This window comes from Sphaerodactylus townsendi, linkage group LG09 (assembly GCF_021028975.2).
Source record: "Sphaerodactylus townsendi isolate TG3544 linkage group LG09, MPM_Stown_v2.3, whole genome shotgun sequence".
In the NCBI taxonomy this organism is placed as follows: Eukaryota; Metazoa; Chordata; class Lepidosauria; order Squamata; family Sphaerodactylidae; genus Sphaerodactylus; species Sphaerodactylus townsendi.
In genome coordinates, this window is record NC_059433.1 from 2,820,460 (window position 1) to 2,843,435 (window position 22,976).

The window sequence follows — 22,976 nt, forward strand, 5'->3', positions numbered from 1 at the left end:
CACTTTTACCCAACGGAGCCCCCCCACCCCCTCCCTTTCGCCATCAAGTCACAGCTGACATACCACGACCCTGTACAGTTTTCAAGGTAAGAGACGTTCAGAGGCATTTTGCTATTGTCTGCCTCTGTGTCATGATCCTGATATTCCTCAGAACTGCTAGGCTGTCATTGATTCCTGGGGGGGGGGGGGAGGGAGGGCAACACACATACATGCCAGGGTCACAGAAGGCGTGCTTCCGCTCTCTGGGCAAATGACAACTTCAGAGAGGATCAGTGTCCAAGAGATGGAGCGACAGGATAACATTTTAAAGAAATTATGTTCGATGTCATGATCTTGATTTTAATCAAGGACATCTATGGCTACACAGTTCAAAGTTTTTAAAAAAATAGATCACAAAGTCTCGTTTAGTATTTAGTGAGAAAGGCAGAAAGTGTTTTTTTACATATCTTTGGGAAAATTCCTTAATACTCTGTGGAGAAATGGCTCCTTCCCCGCTTCTTTTCTTTTTTTCTCCTTCTCCTCCTCTCCCATCAGGGATCATAGACTTGGAGGACTTAGACATTCCAGAGAAACATCAGGAAGTGCTACCTGACCCAGGCTGACCAGGTCAAAGGAGGGTGGGTCTGGAATCTGATAAATTGCTGGGTGGGAGAGGGGTGAGGCCTCTTTCTCAGGCTTTTCTGCTGGGACACAGAAGGGAGAAGACCTCTGGCCAGGGCTAGGAAGGTAGCAGCCATTTTTGGACCATGTGCTCACCCAGGGAGCTCACTCAGCCTGCCAGGTAATGGGAACTCTTTGAGGATTGCAACCTTCTAAGCTTCATGGGCCTACCCTATTTTCAACAACTGCTAGCTAGTCTATGTTAAGAGATAGGGGCAGGGGATTTGCGTTTATATCTCTTTTGCTTTGGAAACCCATGCTCAATCTGGTGCTGTACTAAAAGGTACTTGTGACTTTCAATAAATACTTTTAAACTTTAGATGCGGAGGACAGTTCTCTGTGCCACGAATGCCCCACTGTCTTGATGCGCTATCTAACTGGGGGGGGGGGGGCAGAAGGCTTGCAGCAGTCAAGCAGCTTTTTGTCCAGGACCTCCAATCTGCCCTGTGGAACCCTAGAGAGGGGAACCAAGGGAAACTGAGGCAGAGGCCTCATTGTTGGAAAGGAAGTCGGGGAACCCTGGCCTTCACCAGCGGGCAGTTCCTCAGATTGGCCAGTTAGTGGCAGTGGTTTTCCAGAGAGAAAGCAAGCCCTCCCCAGGAGAAGTTGGCAACCCCTGGGAGAGGCTTGGGGAGCAGAATAGGGCCTGCCAGGCAAAGCAAGCCCATTCCGTTACATACTCTAAAAACTTTTGGAACAATTCTGTTTTAAAATGTAACATTTGGGACAATTACCACCTTATTTTCACAAGGACATCTGACCTAAGGTATAGTTGGCTACAGGTGCAGTTCTTATGCACCTGAAGCCACTAGCAAAATTTATTTCAGATGATTCCAGAACTTTAAAAAAACAAAGGATTTTCAGACTCACCAGCAACAAGAGCATCTTTGGGCCAGCGGCTGAACCAGTCTATAGTACAGCCAGAAAGAAGGGCAGGGAACTTCAATGCTCGGTTCCGGAATTTTTCACCCACTGGTGAGAAACAGAGTATGACATGCAAGTTCTGACGAACTCTGCTCATGAAAAAGTCATACAAATTCTCATTGGTTGGAGGCCGACGTGGATGTTCCTTCTTCATAACAGATATGAGGTCACCTGTGATTTCGTCTATTTCATCACGGGCAAATAAATTGGAAACCTTAGGGGAAAATAAAGAACTTTTATAAACAAGAATAGACTTACTGTGAGTAGGTTTGTTTACAGATTATAGATCTGTTAATTTAGGATGTCGTGGGTTCTCTGGGTTTTATGGCCATGTTCCAGTAGTATTTTCTCCTGATGTTTCATCTGCATCTGTGGCTGGAATCTTCAGAGGATCAGATGCAGGCAAAACATCAGGAGAAAATACTACTGGAACATGGCCATACAACCCAGAGAATACACAACATCCTAGTGATTCCAGCAGTGAAAGCTTTCAACAATACATCTGTTAATTTGATCATCTGCTTTTACACTGATAAATTAACTAATTAGGCCATCTTTAATTTTCTTTTTCATTCCCTATTAATTAAAATCAAACTAACCACAAATAACAACCCCATTAGAGCTAAGTTTTGAATCTGATCCTCCGAATTTTTACTCAGTCCAACTGAGTTTAAAGAGGCAGGTTTCCTAATAGAGGTGTTCTCTATTGCAGAATTAGATGGACCTCTAATTTTAAATAAAATCCCTCACCCTGATGTTTTTCTGAAGGATTTATACATCTTTACCCTCTCCTGAACACGTCTCCCCTGTTCTGGCACCAAGAGTATAAGGAAAAAGCACCAAACCAAAATCGAGAAGGGGAAAAAAAATCTTACTTCTCCTGATGAGAGGACATTGTTCATGTATTCCAAGAAAGCCTCATCTTTTATTTCATTGTCAGTAAAAATGAAGCTGATTCCTTTCCCCTGCTGCCCAGCAGTTCTATACAGATGCTTCAGGTCTTCTATCAAGTTGGATGTGCTGTAAGACCTGAAGAAAGAGCAAAGCCCTGCTCAGTCCTGGTGTTAAAGGCCCAGTCGGATGCAGGGTATATCCTTCGTTCCATGCCTACTTCTCCTCTTATTACCTCCTAATGATCTTGGACATTGACCTATTTCTTTGGAACTTAATCTGCCTGCCCACTTAAATTGGAGAAGGCACCCTTGGCAACATCTTAGCTACTTCATGTCTAAATTCAGAACAGTGATGGTTCTGGTGCAGTGAGTCCTGTGCAGATCGGAGCCTTTGCAATTCCCTCACCTTGTTATCCTCTGGAGTGGGTAGCGCCAAGTGTAATTTTAATGGGTGGCCTGTAGTTCTGCCCACTGGGCATCACAGCAAAGCCCTGCCTACAGGGGGAGGATGCCAGTACTCAGCAGCCTCAGCCAATGAAATGACATGGAGCCTCAAGGTGTGTGTGGGGAGGAGTTAAGAGAAGTGAGATTAGTCATGGCCTCAGGTGGGCTTGGGGAAGCAACCTAGAAATAGGGAAATTCACCAGAATAGTTAGGTAATTAGGCTTCACCTGCCAAGAGATGTATCTAGTGTAAAGTAGCCAGGGTACATGCCCTGGGCACCATGTGAAGGGGGTACCTTCAGAATCCCCCCCCCCCAGCCAAGAACTCCACTCTACCCCAGATGGATCTAGTTTCTTTCCATAGATATGCTCCTGCACTTGCCAAATAAGAAAGATCCCAGACATCTTTTGTTTAGGTATGTGGGGCTCAGGGGCCTTTGAAAAGGCCAGCATGGAGCAGGCATTTTATGCTCCCTTTGGGAAACAGAGGGTTAGTGACAGGTGAAGGGACTGAGAGAAACATCCCCAGAGATGCCAACACTGTTTGAAGATGCTGAGATTCTGGGATTTAGGGAGATATTCCAAGTAAAATCCTTTGCGCATGCTGTCCCACTCCCTTTTCCCTCTGTCTCTCGCAGGAACAAGCCTGCTATTTCAATAAAGCTGCAGGTATTTGAAACTGCAACTTTTCTAAAACATAGTTTCTGCTCTCCCTGGTTTTCTTTATTGATACTTTCTTACACTCCTTCACTTATCAACACCCTTGCAAGTAAAAAAACTATAAGCTTATTTCTTTTGTTGTGAAATGAAGGTGTAAATCAATGTAAGGGTCGTGTCTATATGCTCTTGATATATGTAACCAGTTCTTGATATATGTAACCATTGCTGTCAATGCATTCTTGCCTTAACCCGAGTTTATGGCTTCTGCCTGACTTTGTAGACAACTTGGCCTCCCCTGACATACTGGGCCCACGGAAAAGAATTATTGTTGTTATCTTGTCTCGGGCTGGCAGTCGGGTGGCTCCAGTGTTATCTGCAGTCAACCTTGGTGCTGGGTACAACCGAAAGTGCAGGCTACCGGATGCTCTGCTCTGAGAAAGTGGGAGGGGGGATTCCGTGGGGATAAACGCGTATCAGGAAACCATGTTTGTTAGAACTGGCTTTGAAGCTGTGAACCTCATCTGTATCCATCATAAAGGCTTCTGAGCAATACAACAGAGCCTAATTACTGGGCAAAGATCTGGGATCTAACAATCACTCAAGGAGAAAGAGGGGAGGAAATAGTAGAAACTACCTCAGTTTCATATTCCACCTCCCCAGATTTTGGGGTAACAGCAGCACAATATCCAGCACAGTTATTTGCTAACAACGCCTCACAGATTAATCACAAGCAATGCCACAACCAACTCAACTGGATCATTGACACTGGAAGGTGTGATGAAGTGGGTGGGGAGCCGAGTAGGCATCCAGCCATCCTACTGATGTTGTGTGGAAAGAACACATGAAGCATGGTGGGTTTTCTTTTACTACTGATAACACTATGGCATGTTTTACTATAAGCCTTAGATGGTATACCAATATAGCAGAAATGACAGTATGATGGAACACAATTTGGAAACAAAAGAAAAAACTTTTCTTTTTTGTGCCATAAGTCTTACAGAACAGTGCGACACAAACCACATTCACAACATGCTGTTCCAATGGTTTAAGAAACAGATTATTCAACAGCCTACCTTGTTAATGTGATCTGGAATGTGTTGTAGCCAGCTAGGAATGATGCTAGTTTTGTCAAGCTCTGCTTTCCAGAACCACCAACTCCAACAAGCAAAGCATTACCCCAAGGAGTGCGGATCACACGAGAGATCTACAGAGCACAAGGAAATTTACTGTTAAACTTCAGGATGCTAAAAAAAAAGCTGTCCCATGGAATTCTTTGATATCCCCAGCATCATGGTGGAGACCTGCTGTCATACAACAATCTTATGCCTTCTCACAACACAATTTTTAAGATGAAATACCAACTTGCACCTTATTTAAAGAAGAGCATTATTGCCTCAGGAAACATAAAAGATGATGAGAAACACAGGAACTGAGATTGCCATCTTCGTGAAAGAAAGAGGCTCACACTTATATTTTTCCCATTTGGGTCCTATCCCTCAAGGGTAGTGTGAGGATGGGTCATAGGCCTAAAAATTGTATTTGATATTAAAGAAAAATGGATATATAGAACCAAGGATTGAAAAAGGTTTGCCAAGCTTCTCAGCATGTCAGCACTGATCATGCAGGCAAGGGAAAGAGAGTATCTATAAGATCTTGTCACTACGGGCTAAAGACGTGACAGAAGATGTATATTTTATAGACTTGTTTGTCAAAACTAGCTACATGGGATGCCTATGTGAAATCACAGAGTATATTTGTTAAAATCAGCTTTACCTTTTTAAAACGAAAAGGAACTTTAGCTTGGGGAGATTTCTCCAAGTTAGGAATGTGGAAAAACTGGTTATCTTTGAAAACACGAAAGACAGAATTCAGTTTATGGCAGCCCCTTTGCATATGTGCCGGGAGACACGAGCAGAGGACGTGCAGCTTTACTGTGACTAGAAAGAAATAGGCAGACAAGCCAATCGGATTTTAATGCTCATGCAGAAAACACGTGTATGGGAAATAATTATATGGGTGAGATATGCTGGTACGATTATATGACATATGTATGTATCTATAAAAATGACGTCTTTGTCTGGTTAAGCATGTCTCTCGAGAGAGAGCATCCTGTGTGTGAAATACCTGTTCTGCACAGTAAAACCTATTTCTTTTTGCTTAAAACTTTGATTCTTGGGTTTCTTTCCTTGATAGTCTTTATAAAACTCCACTGCACAGGACCGTACACTGGGGTGTGGCCTGACAGTTGGATTAATCTTCTGAAACTGAGAACCGATGTAGTGGACGTGTGCATATTGATTGTGCTCTGAACATTTTTTATGGCCCAATTCAGACTTTTGGCTGAACCTTACAACCACACATTACCATCAGCAGACTGCAAAACCAGCTGGAAAGCACGAGCACCTATTTCATCAGCAAATATTTTTATATGAAGCCTTAAGATATGCCGTTGCAGGGGCGTAATGAGCCCCGGGCAAAACCTGAGTTTGATGCCACCCGTGAGTGGAAGAAGGAGGAGGAGCTCCCCCGTCCTCCTCCCCTGGTGGCTTGTGTCTTCCCCCTCCCTGCCAGCTGAACTTAGGCACCCCCCCTTACCGGCGAAAGGGCATGAGATGCGGGGGGCGGGGGGCAATGGCAGCATCCGGGGAGAGCGGCACGGTCGGTGGGTCGGCCAGGTGCGCGTGCACCCCTGATTGCTAGTCCTGCTACCCCACAAAGATCCATCTGAGGTCACAGCAGGGCTGACAAGAGGTGGAGTACAGGCAGCAAGGCTTGGCAGTTTGGCTCGGCTCGGCTCAGCCAATCCATGGATCAGGCCGAGCTGAGCCGGTTCAGAGGCGCTTGGAGGGCCAGGGCCCGAGCCTGCCCCCTCCGAACTCTGCGCAATCCAAACTTGCGATAACATCCGAGAAACTCAGATTGCTAAGCTAGTGTTGTTAAGCTAGTGTTTTTATTTTTTGGTGTTTTTTCACATTTCGGCCTGCAGGGGGCGTATTTTTAGAGATATTGGCACCAAAATTTCAGTGTATCACTGCTCCAGCACATGAAGCCTGCTGGGTTCCACAAAAAAAGCTAGTGACACCAAAATTTCAGGGTACCTTCAGGAGACCATTCTGATGACACCCCCCAAGTTTGGTGAAGTTTGGTTCAGGGGGGGCAAAGTTAATGGACTCCCAAAAGGGGTGCCCCGTCCCCCATTGTTTCCAATGGGAGCTAATAGAAGATAGAGGCTGCCCCTTTGAGGATCCATAACTTTAGCCCCCCTGAACCAAACTTGGGGGGGTGTCATCAGGACAGTCTCCTGAAGGTATCCTGAGAGTTCTGTGACTGTGCCTTCAGAAATGTGCACCCCACAGGCTGCATCAGAAATTCCCCATTGACATCAATGGGAAAAAATCAATGCAGAAGTAAGATTCTTGGGCAAATTTCTGGGGGTGCCTGTCAGGAGTCAATTGTTAAGCTAGTGACACCAAAATTTCAGGGTATCATCAGGAGACTGTCCTGATGACACCCCATAAGTTTGGTGAAGCTTGGTTCAGTGGGGGACAAACTTATGGACCCTCAAAGGTGCAGCCCCCATCTCCTTAGCATGCATTGGAAACAATGGGGGATTGGGGCAACCCATTTGGGGGTCCATAACTTTGGCCCCCCTGAACCAAACTGCACAAAGCTTGGGAGGCATCATCAGGACAGTCTCCTTATGATACCCTGAAATTTTGGTGCTGATATATCTAAAATGCACCCCCTGCAGGCCAAAATGTGAAAAAACACCAAAAAATAAAAACGCAGGAGCATGCCCTGCAAAATTCCTGAGCCCTGGGCAGCTGCCCACATTGCCCCATGGACATTACGCCACTGGCCTGTTGCAACTTGTACAATTGTGGTCCCCTTTCTTCATGCCACCATAAATAATTTATTGGTTCTTGCCTAGAATTTCCACAGGTGCAAGTGAGGCCATTTTTTTTGCTGATTTTCTCTCCAGGAATAGCTTGGGAGAGGAAATTAGGTCTCTCACCAGAAAGGACAACTGACAAAAAAATCATCTCCCTCCGTGCATCTGCAGAAATTCTATGTGAGATTCAAGCCAAGGTACATGGTTTGATAACCATCACACCAAGGACCTGATTCACACAGGCTGACAGGCAATATCCACCACGTCGTCTGCTGAGCCCCCATATAGGATGTGTTCAGATGGCAGAATCTTTCTACCATATAGATTTTCAGCCAAGTCAATGGCTATATACCTACTATTTAATCTTCCAGTATTTTCTAGAAGTCAATTTTATGGCAGTTTTAAAGCAATTCTGTAGCACTCTTGAGTGGGTAAGCAATAGGTGCTTTTAGCAATAACAATTGGCTGTTTCATTTTTATAGGACATAAGGGGGCAAGCTCTACCCAAACATCCCCAAGTCTCTATTTCCAGCATATCCTCAAATATAATCAGAAAGAACCTGTGCACTAGTGTTGGGTGTTGGACCCTTAAACCAACGAATGAACTCTGAGGTATTGATCAGTAGCATTTATTGAGCAGACTAGACTCCTTATGGGGACGTCTAGTCAGGACCGAATTACTCCGGTCCTGTACTATCTCCATGGGCTGCCCATCAAGTTCCAGGTCGTGTTCAAGGTGCTGGTTCTAACCTTTAAGGCTATAAGCGGCCTTGGGCCTGCATACTTGAGGGACCACGTCTCCCCATATTGCCCCACTAGGACCCTCCGATCCTTGAAGGAGTACCTATTAGAGGTCAGTGGCCCAAAACACGTCCGGTTGGGCTCTACTCTATTCCCAATGGTGGAACAGGATCCTTAAAGAGACCAGGGCCCTGTGGGACTTGTTGAGTTTCCACAGGGCCTGCAAAATGGACCTGTTCCACCAGGCATTTGGCCAACAAGGCTGAGGGTGGTTCCATTGTCCCGGCCTCTTGGTGGCTCAAGGTGGGGGGAGGAAAGGGGGTGGTTATCACCATCTGAGTTTTATTTTGGTTTTATTCGAATGTTGTATTGTTATTGATTTATTTATATTATTAACTGTTATATTATATTGTGTTGTGCGCCACCCTGAGCCCTCCAAGGGAGGGTGGCTAATGAATCTAAAGTATAAACAAACAAACAAACAAACAAATTGAAGCACCACACTTGAAATGCCAGTTCTGGAGAAGCTGGCATCCACAATCCCCTTCATCCCCAAAGCAAGCCCCCTCCCATTTTCCCATGGAATTGTGAAAAACAATTTTTTGAGCTAAGCCGCCCCAAGGTTGTTATTAGATAATATTAAAGAGTTACCTGGCTTCCTGCCCCACGAGATAATGGATCTAACTCTTTTCTCATGGGACCAGAGTGTCAGGGGAAAGCCTAGTTATTTACAAATGGCAGTGGTTATGTATATTTTTCAGCAGCATTGATTTCGTGTTTCAAGCAGTTACATTGAGTTAGGAATGCATCTCAATCACATAGATGCTATCCCCCTGACAACTAGTGCCCCCTTCTGGAGCAGTCTAGATACAGCACCCCATCCATGACTGCATCTAGGAGGATTTGCTTTTTATGATTTCTATTTCTATTTCTTTACTATATCCGTACCAAACTGAGAAAGATGCATACAGGTAGTCTAGTTCACTCAACATGTTCAGAATGATGAACTTTGAACTAAAGAGTCCAGGATCACCACCAATACCTTTACTACGTGGATCATAGCATCTTCAAAGAACACCAAGTCCATGCCTGCTCCACGGATACTTTCATTGTATATTTGTAGGAACATGTTCAGTCGTTCCTTTAGTTGCTCAGAGGATGTAATTGGTTCATATACTTTGGGCATGTCAGCCTCCACATCGTCTGGCTCCTCTCCTGAGATGAGAATGGCAAAGCATCAGGATTTCAAGTTGGGGACAACAGCCAGGTTTACATACTGAGCCTGCTCATCTTCCAATAGTGAGGTCTTCTCTGTGCAGTGAATTGAGAATGTCAGCTGAGTTACACTAGATAGTAGATGGTCAAAGTGTGCATGTTTATGGTCACACATCACTCGATGCAGTCCCCAGCATACCAAAATAAAACTGCCCCCACCCTCCAACTGCTTCAGCCATCCTGGAATCAAGGAAGAAAAGAAAAGCTGGAAGCTGGGATAGCTACACAGGAGCCTAAGAACAAGTTAAGGCAATGTTGTCCATTTCACATAGTGGAGCCATGCTTCCTTCTGAATTGAAACTGGAGACAGCACTTCACTCCTAGAAGTGAAAACAATTTATTTTACAATATCCAACAGAACAAAGTATCCTTAAAGCAGTCCCCCTTTGTTTCTGCAGAAGTCACTTTCCTGACAACCTTCCTGAATGGAAGGAGGCAAACCCAGACGTGGACAGTGTCCTCGGGGGCCAGATCATGTTGCTGTCTCTTTGAATCAGGACTGACTGAATGATGCCATCTGATTAGGGTTGAATTATCCACCTCTGAAAGAGTGGAAAGGTAGAAGACCAGAAGAGTCAGTCAACCCACTCTGGGCTTACTGGCACCTTGACATAGCTTCATTTTTCCTGGCACACCAGCCAGGCCCTCGTGGTTTGCACACTTCTGAAAGCTGAGATAACCCCCTTTTTCTCTTCTTTTGTAACTGTACTTTTTGCAGAATGTTATCGCTGCAATATTAAGGCAAGAAGGAATTCATCCATGCCCTGTCCCCATGTCAAAATCTGTCCCCTACCCCAAAGGTGCTTTTATCAGCACTGTGGAATACCTGCAGCTTTTCCCCAAGGTGATCAGGATACTGGGTAAGGGGAAAGTGTTACTGTTAAGAAATTGAGGTCCACTGTACAGTTTCTCATTCCTTCAAACAATGTTTCAGGTTTTAAGGTCCTCATGAAAATAATAAAAGTGGAATTTAACTGTGCTGTGCTTTTGAGTGAAACATTGTCTCAGGCTGGACTCCGGCTTAGGCCTTCAAGATCTCAGAACCGAAGCTCCACATTCCAATTAATTAAGTTACAGCTATGCCACTGTGAGTGAGGGGGGGGGGGGATTTATGGCTGCAGATAAATCCTACCTTGGGACCTCACTCTGACCCTTTAGGTCACCTGGTTAGCAACTGAGTTGCATTATTGTCTTAGATCAGCAGACATGGATTTGACTGGTCAGTGGGCCCTGCCCCCCTCAAATCTTCTGCCCACAAAATTTAGGATTTTTCAGCCTAACAATTGTGCTTCTTGGAACCTTATTATGGTTCCCTGATCTACCATCTGGGCCTGGAGAAGCATGTTCTTGGTGCCTTCCCAGTTGGCTCCCTGACACCTTTGGACTCTGTGATTTAAGAACTAGGAATGCTGTCTTACTGATGCTTGGATAGAGTGAAGTTAACATCTTGTCTTTTGAACCAATGATATTCACTGTGTGGTTAGTCCTTTTCTAGTTAAATCCTCACTGTTCCGCTCTGTTGATTATAGTCTTGCACAACTCCTTTAATCATATTTTCAGATGGCTTCAATCTAAATCCAGTTAATCTACCTTGTGAAACTCACTCTGCAGGAGGCCTGCTGGGCAGGGGCGACTTTCTTAACTGTAATCCCAGGAAGGTTGAACAGTTGCTCCTTGGCTTCTGGGTGTTTGGGCAGAGAAAGGGGGCAGGTGGCAGCTACCGACGTTGGGGTGTGCTGATTCCTACCTAAGGGTTTGGAAGCATTTTGCTTTGCTCCTCCCTAGGATGAGATGCCCTTGGCCGAGGCTATCACCCCAGTTCCTCCCCACTTCATCCTGCGCCAGCCTCTGTTTTAAAAGCACGACCTCAGCAGCTGCAGGCCATAAAAATCACTGATGGGCAATCAAGACACAGGTGATGTCGTTCTTCTCCGAGTGTGCCGAGGGGCTGAGGCTGGGGGAGAGACGGGACATTAACAGGAGAGCTGGGAAAGGAAAAGAGAAGTGGAGATATGGTGGGAGGCTGTGGGTGACTTGCTGGGAAGGGAAAGGGATCAGCCAGGCCTTACTGTTGGGGAATTGTTTCCCTATTTGGGTAATAAGCAGAGTGAGAGGAAAGACCAGGAGACTTTTGTTGTGATTATAAAAAGAAACTTTACTTAACTAAATCAGGGTAGGGTATACATGGAATAAACATAACAAATCCTTACTATTCTAGTACAAACTTAGTTACAAAACTTAGGCACATGTGAGCCCACATGTGGCCTAGGCATTCACCTCTTAAGGTGAATCCATCTTACAGGTAGCAAAGAAAAACCTCGTGTGTGTCTGTGAGTCTGTCTGTCTGTGTGAGACAAAGAAGGATAGTTAACTTTATAACCTCTGACCTGTGCTCTGCCTCACAGAAGCAATGTCGGATTAACTGCCCAATGACTAATCAATGAATAGATAGTAAGACACTGACCTCACTAGCTAATTAACATGCACACAGTTAACCCCTTGTTGTCAGGATTGTGACAGACACTTGCAAATCCTAACACTTACGGAGAAGACAAGCTGGCACAACACCACCATCTTGGCCAACAGAGGATTCTTATCTAAACCTGGGGGCTTTCCCCACTTACCTTCTGCTGCGCGCTACTCCGGGAAAGTAGTGTGGGGTCCAGCGGTGCTCCCCACTTGCAAGGGCGGCAACCATGCAGCCGCCCCGACGCTGCCGCTCTTGCACCACCTCAGCGCGCGTCATTCCTGGCGCTGAAGAAACGGCACCTTTTGATGACCACCCGCAGAGCGCAGGGTTGTGGGGAACCCCAAGAGCACACCAGGAATGATGCGCGCTGAGGGGGCGCGAGAGCGGCGCACAGCAGAAGGTGAGTGGGGAAAGCCCCCTGGAGTACCGCTTCCTAAGACACTTTAATTTTTAAAAAAGAAGCCCTCGTTGATGAAAGAGGACAGCTCTGTGGCAGATTCCAGTTTCCAGGTTAACACGCAAAGGCACACTTTGGGCTTTGGTAACATTTTTAGCTCACACTATTTAGCTCCCACACAACCCAATTGCCAACTCATGCTAAAGAACCCTACAGTCAACTATACATAGTGGCTCACCTCAGATATAATGCAAGACCATGGTTTAAGCCAGGGGTAGGGAAGCTGCGGCTCTCCAGATGTTCAGTCACTACAATTCCCATCAGCCTCTGTCAGCATGGCCAATTGGTCATGCTGGTAGGGGCTGATGGGAATTGTAGTTCCTGAACATCTGGAGAGCCGCAGGTTCCCTACCCCTGGTTTAAGCAAACTATGGTTAGTGCAGTTGCCATTCCTTTAACTACGGTTAATTAGGGTCCATCCTACTAATGTTGCTTTATTAAGCACAGTTGTTTTGTATAATGCATGAATACAGACATCTGGGCTTCCCCAACCCCCTGCAATAGCAAAGATGATGAAGCCCACATTTCTCATGGAACACCAGAATTTGAGTGATTGTCTGCAAGCCAGGCTCTGATTCTGCTTAGTAACCATAATAAAAATAAACCAGGGTTTGATGGTATGTCTGAACTGAACAAAGAAGTTCATCTCAAAAGCTGCTTCAAGCATTTAACAGTACCATTTAAAACTATCTGCAAATTCTGATGTTGTAAAATTATGCAAGCTATGAAGTTTTTCATGTATTTCTCCGGCAGGGGGGAGGGATCTTCAGCAATGTTACTCTGCATACACTAGGTGTTATTAAAAGGTAATGGCAGTCCCCTGTGCCACGTACCGGGTCATTACTGACCCATGGGATGATTGTCACATCATGGCATTTGCTAGGTAGACTGTGTTTATGGGGCAGCTTGCCATGGTCTTCCCCAGTTGTGCACACTTTACCCCCAGCAAGCTGGGTGCTCATTTTAAGGACCTCAGAAGGATGGGAGGCAGAGTCAGCCTTGAGCCGGCTGCCTGAGACTGACTCCTGCCAGGACTGAACTAGCGTTGTGAGCACTGCTTTGACTGTAGTCCTGAACCTCTGCGACTCACAGCACGGGGCTCTATTCAAACTTCATTTTATTAATGACTGCAACTATTCTTACAGCTACCTTTTCCTAGATGGAGCAAGTTACTGTATGGATGTTGTGACTGCAAAGATAGTATATCAGTGCTTAAATGTTGCAGCTCTCAGCCACCAAGATGGAGCTTCTGTCAGCCACGCATGAGACTTGGCTATTTTATTCCTGGTGAAAAGCAACAACAGCAACAAAAAAAGTCCACAAATCCTGTGGTGTTTCTTGTTTTATGGAACTAAAACATGCACAGCTGGTGTGGAGTTCAAGCGCCTTAGAAAATCTGGCTGACTCAGAAGCCTTTCACAGCTTACCTTTCCAATGTTTTTTTTCTCTGAACCTAGGTGGAGATAAAATGCAATTCTTTTTAGGAAAAAGAAAAGAGCATTCTTTTTCCAGCAAGCATTTTATGGAGCTTCCGTTTTGTTCATCACAGAGCAAATGACATTTGCCAAGCAACAGGAAACACAAGGCCTCACAAAAGACATGCTACTATTGGACTACAGGATTTCTGGAGGGTTATTTTAGAGTAGCTGTGTTGGCCCCAATCACATAGTAGGCTGAGGTCTGCCTCCCTGCCTCCCCTCCCCTCCTTTAAAAGGAAAACCTTAGGCCACATAAAGCAGGCTGCATCTGAGACAAGTAAGGGCTGGTAGGAGGAGAAGCTCTGACCTAGATGGCCCAGCCTAGTGTGATCCCGTCAGATCTAAGCAGGGTCAGATCTGGTCAGCACTTGGATGGGAGACCACCAAGAAATACCAGGGTTGATCTGCAGAGGCAGGCAATGGCAAACCATCTCTGTAAATCTTTTGCCTTAAAACCCCCAAGAGGGATCACCATAAGTTAGGTGAGACTTGATGGCACTTTAAACATAGAGGAGGAGATAGTTGAAAACCTTTTCCTGCTTGTTCTTTTTCTTCTCAAAAACAGATCATAGATAAGCTATGGGGACGTGCCACAGAAATTGGGGGGGGGGGGCAAACCCCTTTTCCTTCTACCCAAATGCAGCCTGTTTCAGCTTGCTTTGCACTTACACAAATCACACTGAACAAGTAGCTTTAGCCTCAAAGTAGACCAGGCAACAGCCCCGTTTGTTTAATAAAGTGTAATTGCAGGAAAATAGGAGGATCACCTTTCAGTCTCATGTAGATGAGGGAAGCTGAACACTGAATGTTCATGGCTCCCAGAGGGCTCAGCAGTAAAGTCCCGAGCAAGAAGCCACACTGACCTGGAGAGGCCAAAAGGGTCGCCAGCCAGCCAGCCAGCCAGCCAGCCAGCCAGCCAGCCAGCCAGCCAGCCAGCCAGCAGCAGCAGCAGTGACTTCACATGTTCTCCCAGCCTGATTATAAAACTAGAAATGAGCCAGACTGGAATAAACATAGGGCAGGGTTCAGCTACCTGTCCCTTCATCCAATATTTTATTTAAAATTGTTTCCCCCTCTTAATCCAAATGTTTCAGGTAGGCTCAGAATCTACCAACAGTCAAAGCGGTAAAGTTAAAAACAGACACCCAGCCCTCCCCACTTGGTACATGGTTTTCAAAATGGGGCTGTAGGGCCAGCCCAAGCCGTATTGCAGGAAGACCTGCAGAAGAGATGATGGGCATAAGCCACACCTGAGATCTCCACACCATCACCGGCTGGCAGCAGGAGGAGTGCCAGCAAATCCCTTTGGGAATAGCCATTATAAGTGATTTCCTTGATGCCACCATTTTCGCAACGATGCATTACATTCTTCAAATGCAAACTCTGAAGCAACTTAAATTGTGGCTTTCTTCTACCACAGCTGCTGGCATGATCCCAAGTTGCTGGCATGACCCCCCCCCCTTTTATGGCCCTCTACATCTGGGCCGTTTGTCATTCAACGGGACCTGCCATTCCTCCCTCTTGGGGAGAGGATTTTGAATATGGAGCTGCTGGACGCCATTTATATTTATGCTAGTATTTTTGTACTGTATTTATGAGATTTAGCTTTTACTGTTTTATCGCTGCTTTTAAAGATTTAGCCATTTTATGTTATGTTTATTGTTGTACACCGCCTGGAGCCCCTCGGGGATAGGGCAGTATAAAAATCTAATAAATAAAAAATAATAATAAAAGTCCTTCCTCATCCCTCACTGAGCACACCTCTCTGGTCTGTTGTTGTTATTTTTCCTTAGTCAGAGGAGTTTCAGTTTCCTTTACCTGTTGCTTCAGGAGCATCTCTTAAGAAGTCAACAAAGTAAGCATCCACACCAGGATCCACCAGGACTTTCTTATCCCGGCCAAATGACCCTTCAATGAGTGTTGCCAGAGTCAGATCAAACCACTCAACATCCTCAGGGACTGTGAAACGATCAGCAATCACCCGCTTACATTCATGCTTCCACAGTTTTATGAGTACCTGTGTAAACAGGAGGGAAAAAAACCCCTGAATTCTGCTTATTCGTTTATTTGAAAAGCAAATCTGCTGCCTCTCCACAGACCTGCTTGAGGTGGCTCACAAAGTAAAACATTACAAAACTGATGAAAATAGGATTTGAAAGGCACAAATGCCTTCTGGGGTGGACCTGCCAGAGGGACATGGGGTGCCACATGTCCTCGGGCACCACCCATCTGATCACGTGGGGGGGGGGCGTGGTGCAGCAATTCATGGGCTGAGCTGGGAGCCTGCCACAGGTCTGAACAGCCACTGACTGGCCAGGCCAGCCCTGCCTCGTCCACTCGTCCATCCCTCCTGTGCCTGGCCACGCACTCCAGATGGTGCCTCGCACCTCTGCCGATCAGACAAGGCAAGGAGGGGGTGGCCTGGGTGAGGGAGAGGCCACTGCACCTGCCCAGAGGGAGGGTGCTGGGGAGACACACAGTTACCTTCAGATGGAACGTGGGCCTGCCGACGCCCCTCACCCCCCCAACCTGGGGCTCAGCTGAGTGCAGCACCTTCCACTGCCGAGGGGAGGCAGCACAGCATCCCCAGGCGCATGTCTCCCTGGCAACAGAGAGTGGGAGCATTGCCAGGTGAGGGGGCGGGGCCCGGGGTAGGCAGGGATGTGAGGGGGACTCTGGGTGTGCTCTCCGGGCCCCGCAGGGAGGACTGATGTGTGGGAGCGGGGGGGGGGCAGTAGCCCCTCCCCAGGCCTCCCTCCCTCCCAGCCACTCTCTCGTGATGGGGTGCCATCCAGAGGGGGACGGAAAAATCAGGTTTTGCCCCTAGCGCCATGTTCCCTTGATATGCCTCTGATCCCTTTCAATTGCTCAAGAGTATTCTCACTGGCCCTGTGTGGGTACAATGTCTATGCAAACATATGTGTGTGGACAGTTGCAGAAGTGCAGAGTCTGGTAGTGGTAAGGATAAGGCTCAGCAGAAGCCTTAAGCATAACTGGCTTATTCATTTTTAAAAACAACTAGCAAGAGAGAACAGGAACTGCCGCCCACTTCAGCCACTCCTCCAAATCTTACAGAGGCAGAAGAGGTCAAAGTTACCCCAACGAAAAGATAGAATTTTCCCCTGACATCCGTCACAAGTACAAACAATTATCGGGGGGGGGGGGCAGTTTTCCCTCTCACACAAAATCTTGGGGGTTTCCTTCTTTGCTCCCCGAATACAACACTCAGGCTGGTTGTTGTCTGGCTTTCCCAGGGTTTTTTTTAAATCCCCACAAATGTTCTAGATCCAAATAGGGCAGAGAAAAGTAGTGCAGTTGGACAATCTCTACCATTAGCTCACCAACAATTTCTGAGTAGAAGAAGAAGAAGAAGAAGAGTTTGGATTTATATCCCCCCTTTCTCTCCTGCAGGAGACTCAAAGGGGCTGACAATCTCCTTGCCCTTCCCCCCTCACAACAAACACCCTGTGAGGTAGGTGGGGCTGAGAGAGCTCCGAGAAGCTGTGACTAGCCCAAGGTCACCCAGCTGGCATGTGTGGGAGTGTACAGGCTAATCTGAATTCCCCAGATAAGCCTCTACAACTCAAGCGGCAGAGCTGGGAATCAAACCTGGTTCCTCCCGATCAGAGTGCACCTGCTCTTAGCCACTGCTCTTAGCCACTACGCAACTGCTGCTCCTCAATAATAGTATATTCAATAATAGTATATTCAATACAGTAAGCAAAATGAAACAGGTGTAATGTATGTAATTGTATTAAATGTTTGTGAATCTTAAGAGTGATGTCCAACTATTTTTATTTATAAAATTTATATCCTGCTATTCTGCCTAAGCAGCAAATTATTAAAAGCACAGCAGTATAAAAAAAAAATCTAAAAGCCAACAAAACCAAAAGTAAAATGCATATATAAAAACATAGACCCAGCAGTCCAGGCAGGAAGGAGAGGTGACTGAGGAAACACCAGACAAAAAACCACAATGGAACCAGTTTAGACCGTGAGAGAAAATGACAGATGAATATCTGTCTCCCTGATCCTTGTGGTTGCCTTTACTCTGGTCTCTACTGTGCAGTGCCTTTCTGATAGAACAGAGGAAATGTCACCTTATTGCTGACAGTTTAAAAAATCCATATGGTATATTGAAGATGACAAAGGGCTCTGAGGGCACAGGTTGCGCTACTTACATTAGATTCACCAATCACTTCAGAAATAGTATTCAGCATCCCTTGCCAAATCCTAGAGAGGTCCCGGAGGTTGAAGATGTAGTGGAATTTGGCTGGTGTTGGCAGCATCTTGACCTTGGTCATTTGCCACAGCTGGCGGGTCAATGGAACCAGTTTGGAAACAGTTGCTGTCACCTCTTCTGAAAAGCCTCTCTGAGTACAATAATGTCCCTCACCAATCACACCTGTGGAAGCGAAGTTTGATCATTGAACAAGTATTGAGAATGGAGAACAGCCCTGCCCCCTCCCGTTCAGCTATGCAATCCAGACAACAATGCATCACAAGGATTGTGTACTCTGGAAAGCAAACACTTTCAGGTGACCTAGCCAGTAGCAACATTGTAATATTACAAGAAAAGAAAAAAAGATGGAGATGGTAACAATATTCACAGATTCCCTGATCAAATGGACAAGACTGGTCAAGTCTGAATTGTCAGCAACTTAATTCTTCATCAGAGGAAAATAAATCCAAATGAGGGACATTACCAAAAATTTTGTCAATTGATGAATTAGAAGGCAGAGTGCAGTTAAATACAGAGAATTGCCTCTTCAGCCTCTGGGGAATATCGTTGCGCCCTCCTCCAGGGTGGATCATGGCAGCTAAGAACTGGATGTCCACAATGCTGGTGAACTCCCCAGGCTTCTCCAGGTTGTAGAAACCATTTTGCTCCATCAGCTGCCTCACTATTTCATTTGTGACCTATTGACAGAAATCCTTTAGGTTGAGAACCTGAACAGAAGGTCTTGAAAACGAAAAAGGCATATGTGACAAGACAGATAACAGAGAGATGGAATATTCCTGAGGGCCATTTCATACATACACATTTCTGGATTTCTCATCCAGGAACCACTGGATTCATACATTCACTGAGCAGTCAGCAATAAAAGGACACTTGTGGGCCTCCATGAGGTGAAGACCTCTTTTGAGAGGGAGAAAGTGAGTGAACAGAGTCTTGATACGATGGGGTATTGATACGATGAGGACCCCATGGACGAGACTGGCTCACCCTTCATCCTATCACTTCAACACTTGCCCATCACTCAGGTCCACATGAATCAATGAGTGGCAGTTGAATTTGTGAACTGATTGAACTTCAGTGTTTGAAGTGAGAAAGTGAAGCCAAATGCTTGCGGTTACACAAGCAAGCCAAGCTCGATGAACACACCCGTCTGAACCAAACCACCATTTTCTTTTCTGAACAGTAATGGCAAAGAAAAACACTGCCTTAGACAAACCTGGCATGCCCATGGTTCAACATACTGAGGGGTTTTGGGTTTTCACATTTTATAATACTAATAAAAAGTTTGTCAATTATAATTATTAATAATAAAAAATTAATATAAGCTTAAAAATAAATAAATAAATAAATATATATATATATATGATGGAGTCAGTGGCCTATCTACTTAAAATGGTGGCCAGGGAAAGCCCAGGCACCATCCCCCGCAACAGCTGAGCCCGCCCCACCCCCACCAGGGGCTCTGCCTCCCATCTACATGGAAGTTGGGTATGGGGCTGTCCCCACACCTGACTTCCATATGGAGGGGGGGGGGTTGAGCGAATGGGATGAGCTGGCTCACTCTGCCTCCTTGTCTATATGGTCAGATATAGGAAATTACGATCAATGTGAGCTGGCTCACTGAGCCCCCCCCTGGAGGTTGGGTGTGGGGCTGTTCACACTCCTGACTTCCATATGGAGGGCAGGCAGAGCAAACGGGAGGAGTCGGGCAACCCCTGCTCTCCACATGGAGGTTGGATGCAGGGCTAGCCCCATGTCCAACCTCCACGTGGAGGGTGGAGCAGAGGGGCTAGATACGAGCCTGGCTGGGGCCAGGTTTGGATTCAGCTCTAAGCTGCAGGCCCCAGCCACGCTCAAACGAAGGCTGGCTGCTCTGGAGCCTCTAGCGTCACACTGTTGGCAGTGGAGGGATTTAGAGCAGCCCGCTTCAGGGCTGAGGTCAGGTCTGGATCTAGCTTTAAGCTACAGGCTTCAGCTTAGAGCCAGGTCGAAGCCTGTCTTCAGCTGGGCTCACATTGGCTCTTGCTGCTCCCATCTGCACATGGAGATTGGGTTTGGCTCAGCTGACCTCCACTGGAGATGGGGCAGGACAAGACTGGGAACGTGGAGGCTGCAAACGGGGCAAACCCCTCTTGCTGGCCTTCCACTGTGCTTCTGAACAGGGAGTTCCCAACCAGGGTAAAGTTGGAGGGGATGTAGAATGGCCACAAAATCCCCCCCCCCCCCGGAAGTGGCACCTGAGGCTTTGAATCCCTCTGACTCCCCTAGATTGGCCACTGGGTGGAGTCTCTTCTTCAAGGAGAGTGCAACCCCACCCAAAAGGGGTGACACTTAAATAGTAGGTCAGACTCCAAGGAAGTCACCGTGAGCAAAGGCAAGCAGTGCTCAGGAGGTCTCTTGCAACAGCGCTGCAGCGAGCAAGATCAAAGACCCGTTGCCTGTCAGCTGACCTGGTCTCCCCACTCGTTGATTATAGGCATGTTCACATCGTCAACAAATATGGTCATCTTCTTTCCTGCAGGAGGGCCGTAGGTTGTGCCCATGCGCTTGTCCACATAACTTTCTATTGTTCGCTGTAGGATAAACATATAGTTGAGCAAAACATAAAATCTGACACACATTTGCTGTTGCAGTCACAGTGCAGTCACCATTTACTGTAAATTCAGTCATGGCTTCAAATATAATAGATGTGTATTTCACAAAAATCTGAATGTCTCAATCAGGACTAAAACTGAAAACACAAGCACTGATAAATAAGCACAAAGCGCATTTTCAATTCCAAGAAATTTGGGGAACCAGAGAAGGATAGAGGTTAGAGCAGACCTGGGCATTATACGGATGACCCTGACCGGCCCCTCTGCCTTGCTGGGGAGCACAGGCGTTTTTGCCTAGGGACAGCACCTCTTGTCCCCGGGCGCATCCATTGTGGTCACGTGGGGGGGGGGCGCCAAAACGTCCCTGCACACAAGCTGATTCAGTAGGCCTTAGCAAGAGGCAGGGACTGTTGCCAGTGCCTGTTGTAGCCCCACCCACTCTGTACGGTGGCCTGGAGTGTCCAGGGGGCGGGGGAGAAATCCCACTGTGCTCCCAGGAGCAGGACTGGGGCGCTCCGCCTCCCCTCCCTCTGACCCAGTGTGCCTTATTCTCCCTTACTCACAAGTCTTCTCGGCAGACTGGCTCCGATAGGCACAGGAGAAGGGAAGCTGAGCTGGATCCCAGCAGCAACAGGACTGATGATGATGCTGGCATTTGTTTGGTAGATCTTCAGATGGGGGTGATTTGTGAGAGATTTACATGCTTAAAAGTTAATTTCCCCTTGCACTGGCTTGGAGCTGTTTCTCAGGCTAACCTACCTCACAGGGTTGGTGTAAGGACAAAATTAGGAAAGAGAGTTGGTGGGGAGAGAGCCATGTATGTTTTGCTGGGGGTGGGGGGTGTTTTGTGCAGTGGTGCAAAAAATCATTGTTTGGTCGTGGTGGGGAAGGGTGGCCGCCCATACCGGGGGAGGGGGCGCCAAATCCAGGTTTTGTCCCCGGGCTCCAGTTTGCATAGATACACCTCTGCTGGGGAGTGAGGCGCCTTTGAAAGCCCATGAAGCTGGTTGCAACCTGCGGCTTCTGGCGGGCACTCGCACCTGCCTGCTGTAGGCGAGGCGTCTTTGAAAGCCCCACAGAAGCTGGTTGCCTTGGCTGCCGGCTTCTGCGGGGCTTTCAAAAGCGCCTCGCCCCCCTGCGTTTTGGCCCGGCCCTCCACAATATTTTCTGTTTCTTATGCGGCCCCGTGGAAAAAATAATTGCCCACCCCTGGGTTAGAGTGTTGGACAATGACTGGTGAGTTCAAAAACTCCCTTCCTGGGTGACCTTTTGTGCAGCCGTACTCTCTCAGCCTCACCCGACTCACATTTCTGCTGTTAAAAGGAGAAAACAGGGCCGAATCCCCACTGAAAATTAACTACAGATACAACCAGGTTTCAAAAGAAACAGCACCTTTTCATCGAGGTTTCACCCTCCCCACCACGGCGTGTGTGTGATGAGGACATCCATCTCAATCACGCTTTCAAACAGTGCAGCAATCCCCACTACCTTGTGATCTAGCGTGCAATCTGCTCAGTGGCTCTTCCTTTCTCACCCTGATTGGCTGTTGCGCTGTGTTGGGGTGGGAACTTGGGGGTTTTGCATGAAAAAACCATGCTAACGTTGAAGCGACTATAGTTCTTTTGTGCACACGTTTAAGCGAGTAATGTTCTCTTGTGCACATGTTACAATGATAGACTCAGACATCGCAAACCAAAAAAAGGCTGCATGCGCATTGCACACAGCCCGCCGCATTCTGATTGGCTGGAAGGCATTTGCGTCACTCTCTACGGCGTGAAATTTGAAACCACATTAGACCCCCGAACCTCCCCACCGATCTGGATTGGAGACGGGTTTTTTAAAAGGTTCACATTCAAGCAGGTTCGGGAAACCTGGATATTTTGGGGTGAATATCCCGAAATTAATTGGCAGTGGGGATTCGGCCAAGGTCTGTCTCATGTAGGGGACCATATATGAACCCCACAGTTCAACCTCTTATTTAAAGGTCCCCTTTAGGAAGAACTCCAGTTCTATGTGTGACTTCTTTCTGACACATTTCATTAGGCCCAACCATTCAGCATAGTCAAGTATTACTATCACTTAACAATGGATTGCTCAGTTCCTGCACAGGGTCTTTTTGCATATAAGGGTATAAATCCGGTCTAGGCTCCAAATGGGCATTCAACAGGAACCCACAGTTTGTTCTACTTCCCTAAGTAGTAGCTGATATTCAAGCTTGCAAATTTACACTTGCTGGTCACACCATCTGT

At 46.7% G+C, this 22,976-nt stretch overlaps 1 protein-coding gene across 1 annotated transcript in view; it reads right to left on the reverse strand.

Moving 5' to 3' along the window:
• The window catches only part of DNAH5 (dynein axonemal heavy chain 5), a 227,512-nt gene that overhangs the window by 69,850 nt on the left and 134,686 nt on the right, over positions 1-22,976 (reverse strand). Inside the window, exons 48-55 of the mRNA XM_048507883.1 lie at positions 20,584-20,706; positions 18,600-18,813; positions 18,075-18,298; positions 15,712-15,910; positions 9,256-9,428; positions 4,654-4,784; positions 2,460-2,613; positions 1,531-1,798 (exon numbers count right to left, since the gene is read on the reverse strand). Of these exons, the coding sequence (XP_048363840.1) occupies positions 1,531-1,798; positions 2,460-2,613; positions 4,654-4,784; positions 9,256-9,428; positions 15,712-15,910; positions 18,075-18,298; positions 18,600-18,813; positions 20,584-20,706 (1,486 nt within the window). The remainder of the gene's footprint in view (positions 1-1,530; positions 1,799-2,459; positions 2,614-4,653; positions 4,785-9,255; positions 9,429-15,711; positions 15,911-18,074; positions 18,299-18,599; positions 18,814-20,583; positions 20,707-22,976) is intronic.